General features: G+C 41.7%; 1 protein-coding gene across 1 annotated transcript in view; it reads right to left on the reverse strand.

The window, feature by feature from the left end:
• UST (uronyl 2-sulfotransferase) overlaps positions 1-15,182 on the reverse strand; it is a 168,409-nt gene that overhangs the window by 96,409 nt on the left and 56,818 nt on the right. The window contains exon 2 of the mRNA XM_057406825.1: positions 11,086-11,129. Coding sequence (XP_057262808.1) covers positions 11,086-11,129 — 44 coding nt within the window. The remainder of the gene's footprint in view (positions 1-11,085; positions 11,130-15,182) is intronic.

The raw sequence follows: 15,182 nt of genomic DNA on the forward strand, positions 1-15,182 counted from the left end.
AATAAAATGGCAAGATGGACGTAGACAGATCCCCACAGATGTGATCAACAAGATAACAGCAATGTCTCCACCAACTAATAAGAAAGAAACGCAAGCTTTCTTGGGTGCAGTGGGGTTCTGGAGAATGCACATCCCAAATTACAGTTCGATTGTAAGCCCTCTCTATCATGTGACCCGGAAGAAGAATGATTTTAAATGGGGCCCTGAGCAGCAACAAGCCTTTGAGCAAATTAAACGCGAGATAGTTCATGCAGTAGCCCTTGGACCAGTCCGGACCGGGCCAGATGTAAAAAATGTGCTGTACACTGCAGCTGGGGAGAACGGTCCTACCTGGAGCCTCTGGCAGAAAGCTCCAGGGGAGACTCGAGGTCGACCCCTCGGCTTTTGGAGTCGGGGATACAAAGGATCTGAGGCCAGCTATACCCCAACTGAGAAAGAGATACTGGCAGCGTATGAAGGGGTTCGAGCTGCTTCGGAAGTGATTGGCACTGAAGCACAGCTCCTCCTGGCACCCCGGCTGCCCGTGCTGGGCTGGATGTTCAAAGGCAGGGTCTCCTCTACACATCATGCAACTGATGCTACATGGAGTAAATGGGCTGCACTAATTACACAACGAACTCGAATAGGAAATCCCAGTCGTCCAGGCATTCTAGAAGTCATCATGGACTGGCCAGAGGGCAAAGATTTCGGAATGTCACCAGAGGAGGAGGTGGTGCGCGCTGAAGAGGCCCCACCATATAATAAACTGTCAGAAAGTGAAAAGCAGTATGCCTTGTTTACTGATGGCTCTTGCCGTATTGTGGGAAAGCATCGGAGATGGAAGGCAGCTGTATGGAGTCCTGGACGACAAGTTGCAGAAACTGCTGAAGGAGAGGGTGAATCGAGTCAATTTGCCGAGGTGAAAGCCATCCAGCTGGCCCTGGACATTGCTGAACGAGAAAAGTGGCCAGTACTTTATCTCTATACTGACTCATGGATGGTGGCAAATGCCCTGTGGGGGTGGTTGAAGCAATGGAAGCAGAACAACTGGCAACGCAGAGGTAAACCCATCTGGGCTGCTGCACTGTGGAAAGATATTGCTGCCAGGGTGCAGAACCTGGTGGTGAAGGTACGTCATGTAGATGCCCATGTACCCAAGAGTCGGGCCACTGAGGAACACCAGAACAACCAACAAGTGGATAAAGCGGCTAAGATTGAAGTGGCTCAGATGGACTTAGATTGGCAACATAAAGGTGAATTATTTCTTGCCCGGTGGGCCCATGACACTTCAGGCCATCAGGGCAGAGATGCAACATATAGATGGGCCCGTGACCGAGGGGTGGACTTAACAATGGACACTATTGCCCAGGTTATTCATGAGTGTGAAACATGTGCTGCAATTAAACAAGCCAAGCGGTTAAAGCCTCTTTGGTATGGAGGACGATGGTTGAAGTATAAATATGGGGAGGCCTGGCAGATTGACTATATCACACTGCCACCAACCCGCCAAGGCAAGCGCCATGTGCTTACCATGGTGGAAGCAACCACCGGGTGGCTGGAAACATACGCTGTGCCCCATGCCACTGCCCGGAACACTATCCTGGGCCTTGAGAAACAGATTTTGTGGTGACACGGCACCCCAGAGAGAATTGAATCAGACAATGGGACTCATTTCCGGAATAACCTTATAGATATTTGGGCCAAAGAGCATGGCATTGAGTGGGTATATCACATCCCCTACCATGCACCAGCCTCTGGGAAAATCGAACGGTACAATGGGCTGTTAAAAACTACACTGAGAGCGATGGGTGGGGGAACTTTCAAGCATTGGGATACACATTTACCAAAGGCCACCTGGTTGGTCAACACCAGAGGATCTGCCAACAGGGCTGGCCCAGCCCAGTCAGAACTTTTACATATTGTAGAGGGGGACAAAGTTCCCGTGGTGCATATGAAGAATTTGCTGGGGAAGACAGTCTGGGTTATTCCTGCTTCAGGTAAAGGCAAACCCACTCGTGGGATTGCTTTTGCTCAGGGACCTGGATATACTTGGTGGGTAATGCGGGAAGATGGGGAAGTCCGATGTATACCTCAAGGGGATTTGATTTTAGGGGAAAACAGCCAGTGAACTCAATTGTATACTGTTGCCTGCTGTGTAATGCTTTTATAGCCCATCAACTAGATGTCTCCAGGTCACCAGCGACTGGCCCTGACTTCCCTCCAGCCATCATCCCAACAGAGAATGAACTTGAACATCATGGACCGAATGGACTCGGCAGCATTATAGGGATTGGTCCATGCACTAAGAAAATGATTTTTTTTTTCCTCTTGGTCTGTATGTATATGGATGTATATATGTGGGAGAGCGATGGTGTATTGAAAATGTGGGATCTGAGCACGACGTGAATGGTATGGAATAAGGGGTGGATAATGTCCTGGGTTCAGCAGTAGCAGTCATGTTTTTTCCTTTGTGTTAACTGGTGCAGTGCTGTGTTTTGACTTCTAGTTTGAGAACAGCGTTGGTGAAGCCGATGTTGTCGGTTGTTGCTAAGTGATGTTTACCCTGACCAAGGACTCTGTGAGGCTCATGCTCTGCCAGGGAGGAGGGGAAGCTGTGAGGAAGCAGAGACGGGGCGCCTGACCCGGGCTAGCCGGGGAGGTATTCCATACCACAGCACGTCATGCCCGGGGTGGGGGGTAACTGGGAGTTACCCGGAAGGACAGGAGCTTCCGGGTGGAACTCGTTTTCTTGGCCGGTGGTATCGTATTCTCTTCCCTTGTTATTTTCCCTTATCATTGTTTTAGCTGATAGTAGCGGTGGTGATTTGTTGCTGGACTGTTCTTGTCTCAACCCGTAGGAGTTGCACTCTCTCGATCCTCCTCCCCGTTCCTCCGGGAGCGGGGAAGGGGAGAGCCCCGGTGCAGGGGGGGGGGGGGGAGACGGACACGGACCTTGATTGTTGTCAGCTCGGCACCACTCACTGGGAGTGAGTGAACAAGTTACCTGACTGGGTTTAAACCACGACACCTATCATGCTTTTCGATCTTCTCTTCATTCTTGTTTTCCTCTGCAGTTTGCAACCTGTTCACTTCTTCTGGGACTAAAATTAGATATAGTGCTGTGTCTAAGACCAAAAAGAACTGAATAGTTATTCCTTGTACCTTGTGGATATCCCTTTTTAATAAATCTCATGGTGGCATTCTGAAGAATCAAACCATATGAGACTGTTGCTGGTATAGAAAGGGGTGCTGAACAAAGTCATCACTCTCTCCTTTACCCTACATGAGTGTAAAGATTACAGCAGAAAGAAAACAGGAAGACCCTCAAAAGTTTTCTTGTGAAAAGCAATATTCTCATCTCTTACTTCTAAAGTTCCTCACATTGTGGAAGTCATCCTATTTATGTACACATGTATCTTCTAATGAGATAAAGGAGAGAAATGATATAAGGACACAGTTCACTGACTCTGGTATTCATTGTTGGAGCTAGCATGAATTCAAGTAGGTCAAGAATTTTGGTGTTACTAATTACCCAGTTTTCCACTGGAATGTTTTACATGTCGTATCGAAAACCCCTTAAGCTGCAGAATTTGTGCAGCTTTTACACTATATGTGTATGTACCTTGGAACTGTAAAATTTAAAACTGCTGGTTTTCCTCCTGAGCCCAGGGTTTTGTACACTCTGTGATGTGTTCAGAACACACTGGCACAGTTATTCTCTGTTTAAGCAGTAAATCCTATCACATCCAACCCACATGTTTATACTGGATACCTACAACATGAGAGATATTAAGTAGCTAAGCCTGGTTTTAAAACTTTTTATAATACATCACAGCACTGGTGTTCCCTTAAGTAACCTAACTACCTTAGAGTAGTTTCTATCCTTCCAATGTAATATACATGAATTCACCCCAAAGCCAATAATACTGGATTTGAATGTGGTAAGTGGTAGACTAAATAATTTATTCCTCCGTCTTTCTTCAGATTAAGGGTTAACCCTTTTGTACCTATTGGGGTTGACTATCTATTGGGCTGCACTAGTACAACTCCTCATGGTTTCATCATTGCCAAGGATGTGTCATACTGTACTTCAGTTTGCCCTCCTTCTCTTTACTTTAGTCGTTTCACATTTTATTTAAGGTCTACAGCATGCTTGTCTTTTCCAGTGCACTTTGAGCAGGCACTTTTTAAGTCAACTCAGCCTGAAATAAAGGTTGTTTATAGCTGTAACTGGATTTTAATTTGTAAAACAGGCCAGTTCTGCCGGACTGTAACTCAAATGCTCATTACTGATGAGCTGGCTCTGAGGTGCTCTCACTCCACATGCTCAGGGGAACTCAAAGGGACTGAATTTACTTCACAGCTACCAGTTACAGATTCAAATTTAGTTCACGACAATGTGTCACCACCTGGAGGGACCAGCACCAAAAAGTACCTACAGGAAGGACAGTGTGCTACTAGCCAGTAATTCCAGCAGAGCCAGAAGAAAACCTAGTGTCACCTGAAATGACTCAAAGGCCCAGAATACCTTCCTGACTGACCACAGTGCATGTCTCAGTCACAAGAGGATCCTGTGGTGTTGGAGATGTTGGAGGCAATAATGGATGCAGTCCAGTATCAAGCGCTCCCATTTCACCCTTCTGCAATCTGAAATGATTTATCTGTTCCTCAAGCATACCGAACCTCATTCCTGCTGATCAAGGCAGGACTCCTTTCCGTTTCAGTGGAGGGAGCTTCTCTTTTAGCTATGGTATTTGACACAGAACAAATCTACAAGCTGCAAAACTGGCGATATCAGAATTTTTCTATTTTGTGTAACAGCGGGTAGGCTGCTGTGTTTCACCTTTAACTATGCACACAGCCTGACAATTAAAGTACAGACCAAACGATTGAATACTTCCTAAGCACCTCTGAAATTAGATGGATGAAAACTACAGACTACTGGCATTCAAAAAATCTGCATCCCTGTTGTGTCTCGAAGTCTGTCAAAATTGAGAGGCTGAAAAACATCGGGCTTTGTAAAGCCAATTTACTACTGTTTAAACTTTTGCAGGATGTCAGCATGCACAGTATGTCTCATGGATTTATCTTCTTATGAGAGGCAATCTGGCTTTAATTTCCCAAGTCTCTTTGTACTGTTCATTTACCATCAGTTAGCTTCCCCATATCAACACCTTTCTGATACGCTATATACTGAAGTAGTATTAAAAACAGAAGTAATCATTCTCTCTATATTAGTAAACAACAAATAATTTCTTGTTCTCAAGATTCTTGATCAATAAATTCACATGAACAAAACAAACAAAAATTAGTACTCCATTACTATTCAAATATTTTCACGATGCAATTCACAAAGTAATAGTACAGATTCAATTCTAGTGTATTATATGGTTATATCATTCACCACCTGTAGCTTCAGCAGGATTCCAATCAATTGCAAATAACAGACAATGGGGAAATCTTCTGGAAAATCAGATTTTTCTTCCCTTGAGATACTGCCATTTATAAGGAAGGACAACAAAACTTAAGAAGGACATAAAATAATTATTCCAAATATTTCCCAATTATTTTACACTGCCTTTAATAAACTGAGGAAAGTGGAGAAATATTTTATGGTTTTTAATATCACTGTATTTTATTCACTGTACTACACTCAATCTCAGTAATACAGTAAAACATAGTTCTTCAAACTATAAAGGGGATCTTTGTAGTTAAGGCACTTACTGCATTTTGATTTTTATCAGCCAGGTATTGTGTCTAGTAACCACTGGAAGTTACTCTATTTTAGCATTTCTAAATTCTGATGATTTTTGCTAGATGAAAACTTTCACACTGCACAATATCTCATAATTCATTTTACAAACAGAACAATGCTTTTTAATCACTGAAATCTCCTCCCACCCTGCCCAGATGGATTATTTCAAAGATTATCCACCATTTGGTTTAGAACAGCTAAACACAGAATATCAACTCTATTGCAAACACACACTACTATTCATGATCTTAAATTCCCTATTAAGCATGCACCTAAAGGGAAACAAATCTTGCTTGGCTTTTGTTCCAGTGCCTCACCACCCTCACAGTAGAGAACTTCTTCCTTATATCGAGCCTGAACTTACCCTGTTTAAGTTTAAACCCATTCCCCCTTGGCCTACTGCTACAGTTCCTGATGAAGAGTCCTTCTCCAGCATCCCTGCAGGCCCCCTTCAGATACTGGAAGGCTGCTATGAGGTCTCCACACAGCCTTCTCTTCTCCAGGTTGAATAAACCCAACTTTCTCAGCCTGTCTTCATACCGGAAAATATTATATCGCGTCTATGCATTTTATTTCTTTTCATTTTGAACCCATCCATTTCCGTATTCATTTAAAGCTTTGAAGCACTGTCACACACATGCTAAGCATAGAGTTTTGCTGACATTCTAACAGATACTAAAAGACATTGGGTCCATCACAGACATCCCATGGGACAACCATCAAGAAAAGGAAAATAGACCACTTGAATCTAATTCATCTGCCATCTATGTGCACAGCTCCTTTACACATATAGAGGGACATATCCTGATGCTCTTGCCAAGTTCTCAGGGGAAAAGCTTTCAATCAATAACAACAATAGGTTTGATAAAGATCGCATAATTTGTCCTCAGATGTCAGCTTCACCACATTGGATGTCGGAAAAAAAACTTAAAGAAGTTTGCTAAGGAAACAGCTAAGCCAAATATGGGAACAAAATACACCTATTTCAGAAATGCTCTGACATGAAATATATCAACTCAACACCACCAGTCTCTAATAAATATCAATCTCACAGTTTTTCTAAAAACAGGCAGGCATCATCTATAGTCATTGCTTAGTCTGTAAGAGGCTAAGAGAGGCTAAACAAATGATCATTTCGCAAAAACCTTCAAATCAGAATTTTCAGAGACTGAGAAAAAACCTAGAGAGAAAGAGGTTTGAACTAGGAAATTCAAGTGTTTTAACTTGAAGAATTATTTTTTACTGACAGAGCAGTGAATATAGTTTAGCCAAATGTAACTTCCTTTTTATCTGTCAGACGCTAACACCACCAAGACCAGGGGTGTGCTAGGGTTGTTGGAAATTGCAGCTACCTGGAAAGAAGCACACACAGAGATCTGTCTTAGAACTCGTGAAAACCTAGGATGAGTCAATCTCTGGCTAAGCCTCTGGTGTCTAAGGACCAAAGAAGAGTGGCCTACGCCAGACACATACCTTCATACTACAGGCACAGGAACCTTCCTACCAGTGGCAAGGGTAATCACTGTTAGTCTGTAACAGTCAAGTAAATGTTTACTGGGGGAAGACTTGAACAGTTGGCTCAACTCACCTTAAAGGGAGAAGCAGAACCACACCAGCAATGTTCATGTACAGCACTGAGCAAACCTTTCCTTCTCTGCTTGCACTGAGAAAATTGCTGCTGCCACATTTATTTGAAAAAAACAGCCCAATACCCTGACCTCCTGAAACATGATGATGCTATTCCTTATTCAGAGAACAAGAGCTATTTTCACTTCTTCCACTGGGAAAAAACCCACGTAGTATTTAAAGAAAACAAAGTTTTGGCACCTAGCCATGACAAAAAGCCAAGACTAATACTATTTCCAACAAAACACTGGAATGCACTCTGCAAAACAGTGCAGTCCAGTGCATATCAACTGTTGGTGGCCTTCCACCACAGCTAACTACATACTATTAGTGTTAGCTAGCAGTCATCCCAACCCTGGGCAATGGCTTGTCGTTCACTACCTCAGTTTCTAGCTTTGAAGCATTTTTAAGCAGACACACAAAATTGGAATCCTTCTAACGCTGTAACTTACTTTCTAAACCTTCCAAATCCCCCTCTCATGTTTTCATTTAATTCAGGGCATGCTGCAATTCCCTCTGATGAATACAGCAGGCATTAGGGAAATGCTGGAGAGCTTCATTTAATAGCTCCACATGAGACTGACCACAGTTGAATACAGCAGGGCAAAGATATGCCTGCCATGGTAAGTAACTGCCAGGATTGAAAGAAACAAATGAGGGGCTTTTTCATCCATGTATTGTGTGTGCTGCTAAAGAAAGGTGCATCACACCATCTGTGCTTTTTGAGGATCACAACTGAAAATACTATTTGTAATGAAATATTCCAAATGTTGGATTCAGGATTAATTTCTTCTGCCACTTCTTTATGTGTCAAATTAAACCATTCATTGACCTTAACCATCTATTAGTTTAAATGTGGACAGTTATCTAGGCATGTGAATAGAGGTTGTCTTAATGATAATGACAATTAAAGTGAATTTAGTTCAGGTAGAGTTCACAGTTCAGAACTGAAGCTGTAGGAGGGTAAATAATTGCACTTAGCCAATAATGCAATGCATGAGGTTCACAAAGCAAGAGCATCTTCATGCAAAACATGACCTTAAGCAAATACCAGCAATTAGCAGCCCTCTTTCCAATCCCCACCCACATTTTGATTACAAGAATGGAAAACAAAACAAAAAATCCCCACCCAAGAACAAAGCAGACTTGCACAAGTTGTCCAAAAGGTGTTCAAAATGTGCGCATCCATCTTTTAACAGTTTGTAAACACATGCAAGTACTTAAAGAAGAACAGTTTTAACTTGCAAAAGGCTACAGCCTGTTATTCTGCTGAGCTGCTCACCAAGCTTTCAGAGGTGATTACAGAGGAAGCCCAAAAACTTTACTGACTTTTTGTAGTTAATCAAAGAGTACCTACACAATCAATGAATTGTGCAGGTATTTAATTATCTAGCCTTTCTACAGACAGCCGAGCTGCAGCTGGATGAAACCGAGTGGATACAGCCAAAAATTACACGTTTAGATAGGCAAAAGAACTTTTCATAATATAAACAGGAAAGCGTCTGGGTAGAATAAATCTGTCCCGCTGCTGCCCATTGGCATAGAGTTCCCATCCCCAGCATCATTAGCTGGTAACAAAATTCCTGAAGAGAAAGGACCAGAATCTGAATAAAGTTTCTAAGGTTAAAAATTCTTATCCAGATTACAGCCTTTTCCTTACTGGCACAACTAGGCACTTCCGAATGCTAAAGGCAGCATGAAAATTAAGAGGTCTGGAGTAACCATTGCTTTACTCTTCTGAGCCGATTGCTCACTGTGGAGATCTGACAAACATAATGCTTTACTCCATGCAAGCTGCTGTACTTCTGGGAAAGAGAAGCAGATGGTACACAAATAAGAATAAATAAATAAATAAATAAATCTTGCAAGAACATAAGAGGGTATTAAATAAATTTTAAGTGTGAAACGTATGTTTAGCCTTAGATTCCCTCCCGTCCCATCTCACTTAGTAATTCTGAACTTCCTTTTGTTGCTTCTGTCTATATCCATTTGGTTTTGTAACTGTGCATGCAGAAAATGCAATTTGTGTTAAGAGGAAGAAAATCAGATGTACATCATACCTCTCAACTGACTGAACTTCAGGAGTATAACAAATTTCCACATATCAGCTGAAAGCTACAAATCTCATATGCACACAGACTTTGCAGCAACAACGTGAAGAAATACAGATTACTGTAGCTTGCTTTCACTGATAACTAAGCTAAGTCAAATCACTTTCCATATTACCTTCCTTCCACTGACCGAAAGTCAACTGTTTCACCATATAGATGCACACACATGGTTGAGCCTTTAAACTCAAGGCCTGGTGGCTCAGGTTGTGATTTCACAGTGAGTTTGAAGAGAGGTGTGGGCTACCACCAGAGAGAGTGGCTCTTCACCTCCACCCCATCTCTACCTACTCACTCTCACCTGCTGCGCTAGCATTCACAGTGGGCCACCTCACCAAAATAATCTGTCTGAAACTAAACTAGGAGACAGACACATTTTCAGGTTTCATGCTCTAGCTCATCCACATAAGCTCAGCAGGACTCTTGCGCTGCTGAGGAAAAAAAAAAAGACCCTTTCATCAGTAGGCTCCACTTTTAGGCTAGAAATGACCATGGAATCCCACCTTTCACGGGGAGCTCATAAAACATGTAAAATTTCTACTTAAATACCAATAGGGCTTACAAAAGGATTCAGGAATCTATGTTCCGTTAAACCAATACTACTTGAAAAGGTTCGTATTAAAGAAAGCCATAGAATCTATTATGCAAATTAGCCTATGGTTAATTATTATTATATGCATAATTGCAGTATGTCTGCTTTCTTTCTGCTTTGCCGTCTTACAAGTAACAGTGAGAATTCTGTGTAACTTCAAGAGGAAACTTGTGAAAGTGTTGCAACTGCACAGCATAAAAACCTTCAAAAGACTTCTAAACCACAGTTAGTTCTACCCAAATACCTCAGTAAGACACTACACTATACCTACAGAAATAAAGTGAGTCTGGATAAATTAGAACATAGCATGAGAACAGTTGTCATCCTGTTTTTTAAATAGCTACTATGCAAAAGGAGTTATAATAGACTTCTTGCCTGGAAAGACAGGTACAAGACAGTGTAAGATCATGTTCTAGAGAATAAAACAACACAAGACACAAGAAAACAAGCCAAGAGACCCTAAATGCCTACTTCTACTTTTTTTTCTTGTAGAAGCCATCACAATGCTGGTCCACCTGTCATGAGGTGCCACAATAACGGTGATGGAAAGTCAATGCTGCAGTCATAGGCGATGAGAACAGTGTACCCTATCCCTATAAAAGTCATCATTACCCACGTTCATTAAATACTGCTTTCTTTGAAATTACTGTACATAGCAGCAGAGTCCATTTCTAGTAACTGCTGCCAGGAAAAAGGCCATCTTCACTTGCCTTATTAACTCCAACCGCTATGTCTTGTTTGTGCATTAATGCGCTGACAGACAAAACATCACTAAAATCCTGCCTCTCCTTGACTCAGTGACAAAAATGCCATTAGTTTAATCACACAGAGATTTAACCCAAGTTACTTACAAATGCCTGAAAACATTGGGGGGAAAAGAGTTAGAAGGGCCAAGTAGTATTGACTAGTGTAAACTCACAGTTGCTTTGCACACAAGTAAACATATAATTAGTTAAAAAAACAAACCCAAAGAAAAGCAAGAAAAAAGCAAGTAACAGTAAAAAAGTAAAATAACAGCAGCTCACCTTTTGGGGGAGTGGTCCGTGGTCATCCAAGTAAGTGGAATTTCCTACAAAAAGCAGAAGAATTGAGATAAACAAAAGCCATCAAATGCAACTTCAAAACTTGCCAATTCATGGAGCCAGTGTATCCCTATCTCACTGGTTCTCTGGTGTTGACTAATTCAAGGAAAATAAATACCCTCTGCTTTACTTTCTGATTAACAAGAGAAAAACAAAACTAATTCATTTTGGCTACATTTGTGCTAATAGATTAGATGCACATTGTTATTTTAGAAAAAAAAATAAATGTGCCAAGGCAACTTTAATTAAATAACATGGCATTCAATTATTTGCATGACAAAAACTATCACCTGCATCCTTGTATATATTAAGCAAGTGAGCATAGTGAACTTCAAAGAGATTTCTTAAATAATGAAGCTTCAAGGCCTTAATCAGATTTTGGTCTGATGGAGTTCACAAGCATTCACCTATCTCCTAACACGTATTTTTCCCAACCTCCAAGATAGTTCTTTGCTCCCAAACAGCCCTGACCAAATGAGAGAGGTATTCTGCTGTAGTTACACCTGCCCTTTCCAGCATCTCTTTTAATTCTGATGAAAAGCTTCAGGAAAAAAAATTAAAAAAGCTCCTAAAATTTTTATGTGATCCATTCTTAGTTGGCTACAATAGAAAAGGCAACAATTTCTTTTTACCCATTACTAACAAACATACACTGACATATACAATACACCCTCCCACACACACTCATAGGCTAACTTCCGTGCAACTGTTCTTCTTGAATCCTTCTTAATCCTGAGCTTTCCCAACAGAAAGAAGCAGAAGATGATACCTTGCAGCCAGTCTGAAAGCTCCCCTAAGGCCACACATGCCTCTCCTTCCAGTCATTCTCCTACCAAAAGCAACAAAAATACCTCTGCTCTAACCTTACATCAGTACAGAGCATAAGAACCATTTGTACAAGTGCCTGCTAGATATCCAAAACTCACATGGAGGAGGACTGCAAAAATCACATCCCACTTCTGAGCGTCTCCGCCCCTGGGGTTTTTAATGGGCAGCAGATATTGCCTCCGGGGCAACACAGGCTAGTGGGAGTAAGACATAATTTCACACCAAATAGCTTTTCGATTGTCAATCTGGCTAATGGACACTGAGTCACCTTGGTTTTCAGAGTGCCAGAATTAAAAAGAGATTTCTGGATCCAGAAGGCAGGAAGGGGAAGTCTGTATGTGTGAATGTGATGAATTTCCATGTAAAATAAAAAGGTAAGCCCCAATACCCCAAACTTGTTCTTTTGCAGATGTATGTACCTTGATCTTGGAAGAGTTTGCACAACTACAAAAGCCTCAACATGTCTTGAGATGACCTTTTGATGGTCATCTCAGAACATGAATCATCTTCTGAAGCTTACCAGAAACCCTTATTTCTATACAGCTGACATAAATACCCATCCTTTGAACAACCCTGTTGATTATTTTAATGCCATAGATAATATGGCTGATTCCCTACATCCAGGGATAATCTCTATTATCCATTCTTCTGATCCAATTCTAATTGCCAAGAAAGTGATTCACTTCCCAGACTGCTAACATAATTATGTATGGCTTTCCAATAAAGTAGCTTCTCCATGCACAGTGATAGGGACTTGAAAGTAAGCATTTCAGGAAAACCCAGTTACACCTGGGAGGGAGGCAAGGAAAGCTCTTGGTACCTCTCCTTTCATATTAATTCAGAATTTAACTTCCCTGTAGATGAGGCTGTTACTGTACCGTTCATAGCAACTTCCTTCTCTTTGTAATTAAACAATACTGGCACTGTTGTTGATAAAATAACTCTTATGGTTTTCTCACTGTGTTAGGAAAACTGTTTCATCTTGTTCCATGCTAGAATAAGTGATGCTTGCTAAAAAGCATGTTTGTGGTCTAAAGCAGTTAACACATTAGAAATGCCATAAACACTATATGAAAACTATTTATTTGTTAAAAAGGAGTAACAAAACTCTGAGTTTTATAATCAGTATTAAGAGAGATACATTAATACTCATTTTTTTCCTCATCTCCCCAAAACCCAGGCAGTTTTTACTTATCTAAATAAAAAGGAATATTAACTACATATATACATACATATATATAAACTATATGTTTAGGAATGGCTCATTTATCTGTAGAGAAGGATTTGAATTACCACCTTTTCTTGAGGAAACAGATCATCACAGTCATAGTTTACACTATCTTATACAGCAGTGTCAAAAGTGTCTGAGCCATATTACAGACACCTTTTTGAGATATTCTTTAAAATTAAGGAGCCAATAACAGAAGCAATTTCACATTTCTGTATCAGTATCAGTAACCTATATTATTAGCACATGTATTGCATTTTCCTTCCTTTTTGTTTTTTAATGTTTGAAATTACATCAAAATATCCCTGTCCTTGAACATTTACCCTATAGGTTTGATTTCTGTTCTCAGAAAGTTGCTAGTTACCAGTTAAATACTACACCATTGGCCCATTTTATAAAAGGTCTTTTTCATGATAGTTGCTTGCTCAAATCCAGAAACAACTAACAGTGGTATAAGCAAATTGCCAGACAGATAAAAGCGATCACAGAAATTAAAGAGTACTGATTTGAAACACTGTCAGAATAACTTGCAAATTAAGAGCAGAGGAAGGAAAGCTGCACACATTTCCGACATACTTACGCTGCCCTAAATGCCATGTACTCAGCTAGCTCCCTTCGCCTGCCAGGTCTCCTTCAGGCATATGAAGCAGAGCTTCTCAGCATCCCCAGCATGCCACACCAATTCAATAGTCTCAATCCTTCTGTGTTTAAGTTTAAAATAAGTATTTGTTTTCTTTCAGTAATAAAAGCAAAACCTTTTGCTGTATGATTCATACCTACCCTAAGTTAAAAACCACTACAATAGCTCAACAAATCCAGCTGTGATAGAGTGGAGCAGCTGGCTGTGGGGTACACTGGCCAGATCCTTAACCCCAGAAAGCCCTGCACGTGCTCTCACTGCTCATCGCATCATCGAATTGGGCTTGCTTCCATCCTGCTTGCAAAACAATGGCCACGCTACAGGAGCCCTAATGCATGAAGAAATATCCTGGAAAACATGCACCTAGGTCAGAATCTTTCTGCAGAAAACCTTCAGGAAAGATGATCACTTTCTAACAGAAGAAGAGACCAAGAAAAGCTTATTAAGCATGATTCCCGATTTGGGTATTTACAGATCCCATGAGCTTAAGACAGGATCATAGAATCATAGAATCGTTAGGGTTGGAAAGGACCTTAAGATCATCTAGTTCCAACCCCCCTGCCGTGGGCAGGGACACCTTACGCTAAATCATATCACCCAAGGCCTAGTCCAACCTGGCCTTGAACACTGCCAGGGATGGAGCATTCACAACCTCCCTGGGCAACCCATTCCAGTGCCTCACCACCCTAACAGGAAAGAATTTCCTCCTTTCCTCCTTATATCCAATCTAAACTTCCCCTGTTTAAGTTTTAACCCATTCCCCCTTTGTCCTATCACTACAGTCTCAAATGAAGAGTACCTTCCCAGCATCCCTATAGGCCCCCTTCAGATACTGGAAGGCTGCTATGGGGTCCCCACACAGCCTTCTCTTCTCCAGGCTGAACAGCCCCAACTTCCTCAGCCTGTCTTCATACGGGAGGTGCTCCAGTCCCCTGATCATCCTCGTGGGCCTTCTCTGGACTTGTTCCAACAGTTCCATGTCCTTTTTATGTTAAGGACACCAGAACTGCACACAATACTCCAGGTGAGGTCTCACAAGAGCAGAGTAGAGGGGCAGGATCACCTCCTTTGACCTGCTGGTCATGCTCCTTTTGATGCAGCCCAGGATACGGTTGGCTTTCTGGGCTGCGAGCACACACTGCTGGCTCATGTTCATTTTCTCATCAACCAACACCCCCAAGTCCTTCTCCACAGGGCTGCTCTGAATCTCTTCTCTGCCCAACCTGTAGCTGTGCCTGGGATTGCTCCGACCCAGGTGCAGGACCTTGCACTTGGCATGGTTAAACTTCATGAGGTTGGCATCAGCCCACCTCACAAGCATGTCAAGGTCCCTCTCGATGGCAT

The sequence above is a fragment of the Pezoporus wallicus genome, unplaced genomic scaffold, assembly GCF_028554395.1.
Source record: "Pezoporus wallicus isolate ANWC-B61680 ecotype Strahan unplaced genomic scaffold, APGP_CSIRO_Pwel_v1 scaffold_6362, whole genome shotgun sequence".
NCBI classification, from domain to species: Eukaryota; Metazoa; Chordata; class Aves; order Psittaciformes; family Psittacidae; genus Pezoporus; species Pezoporus wallicus.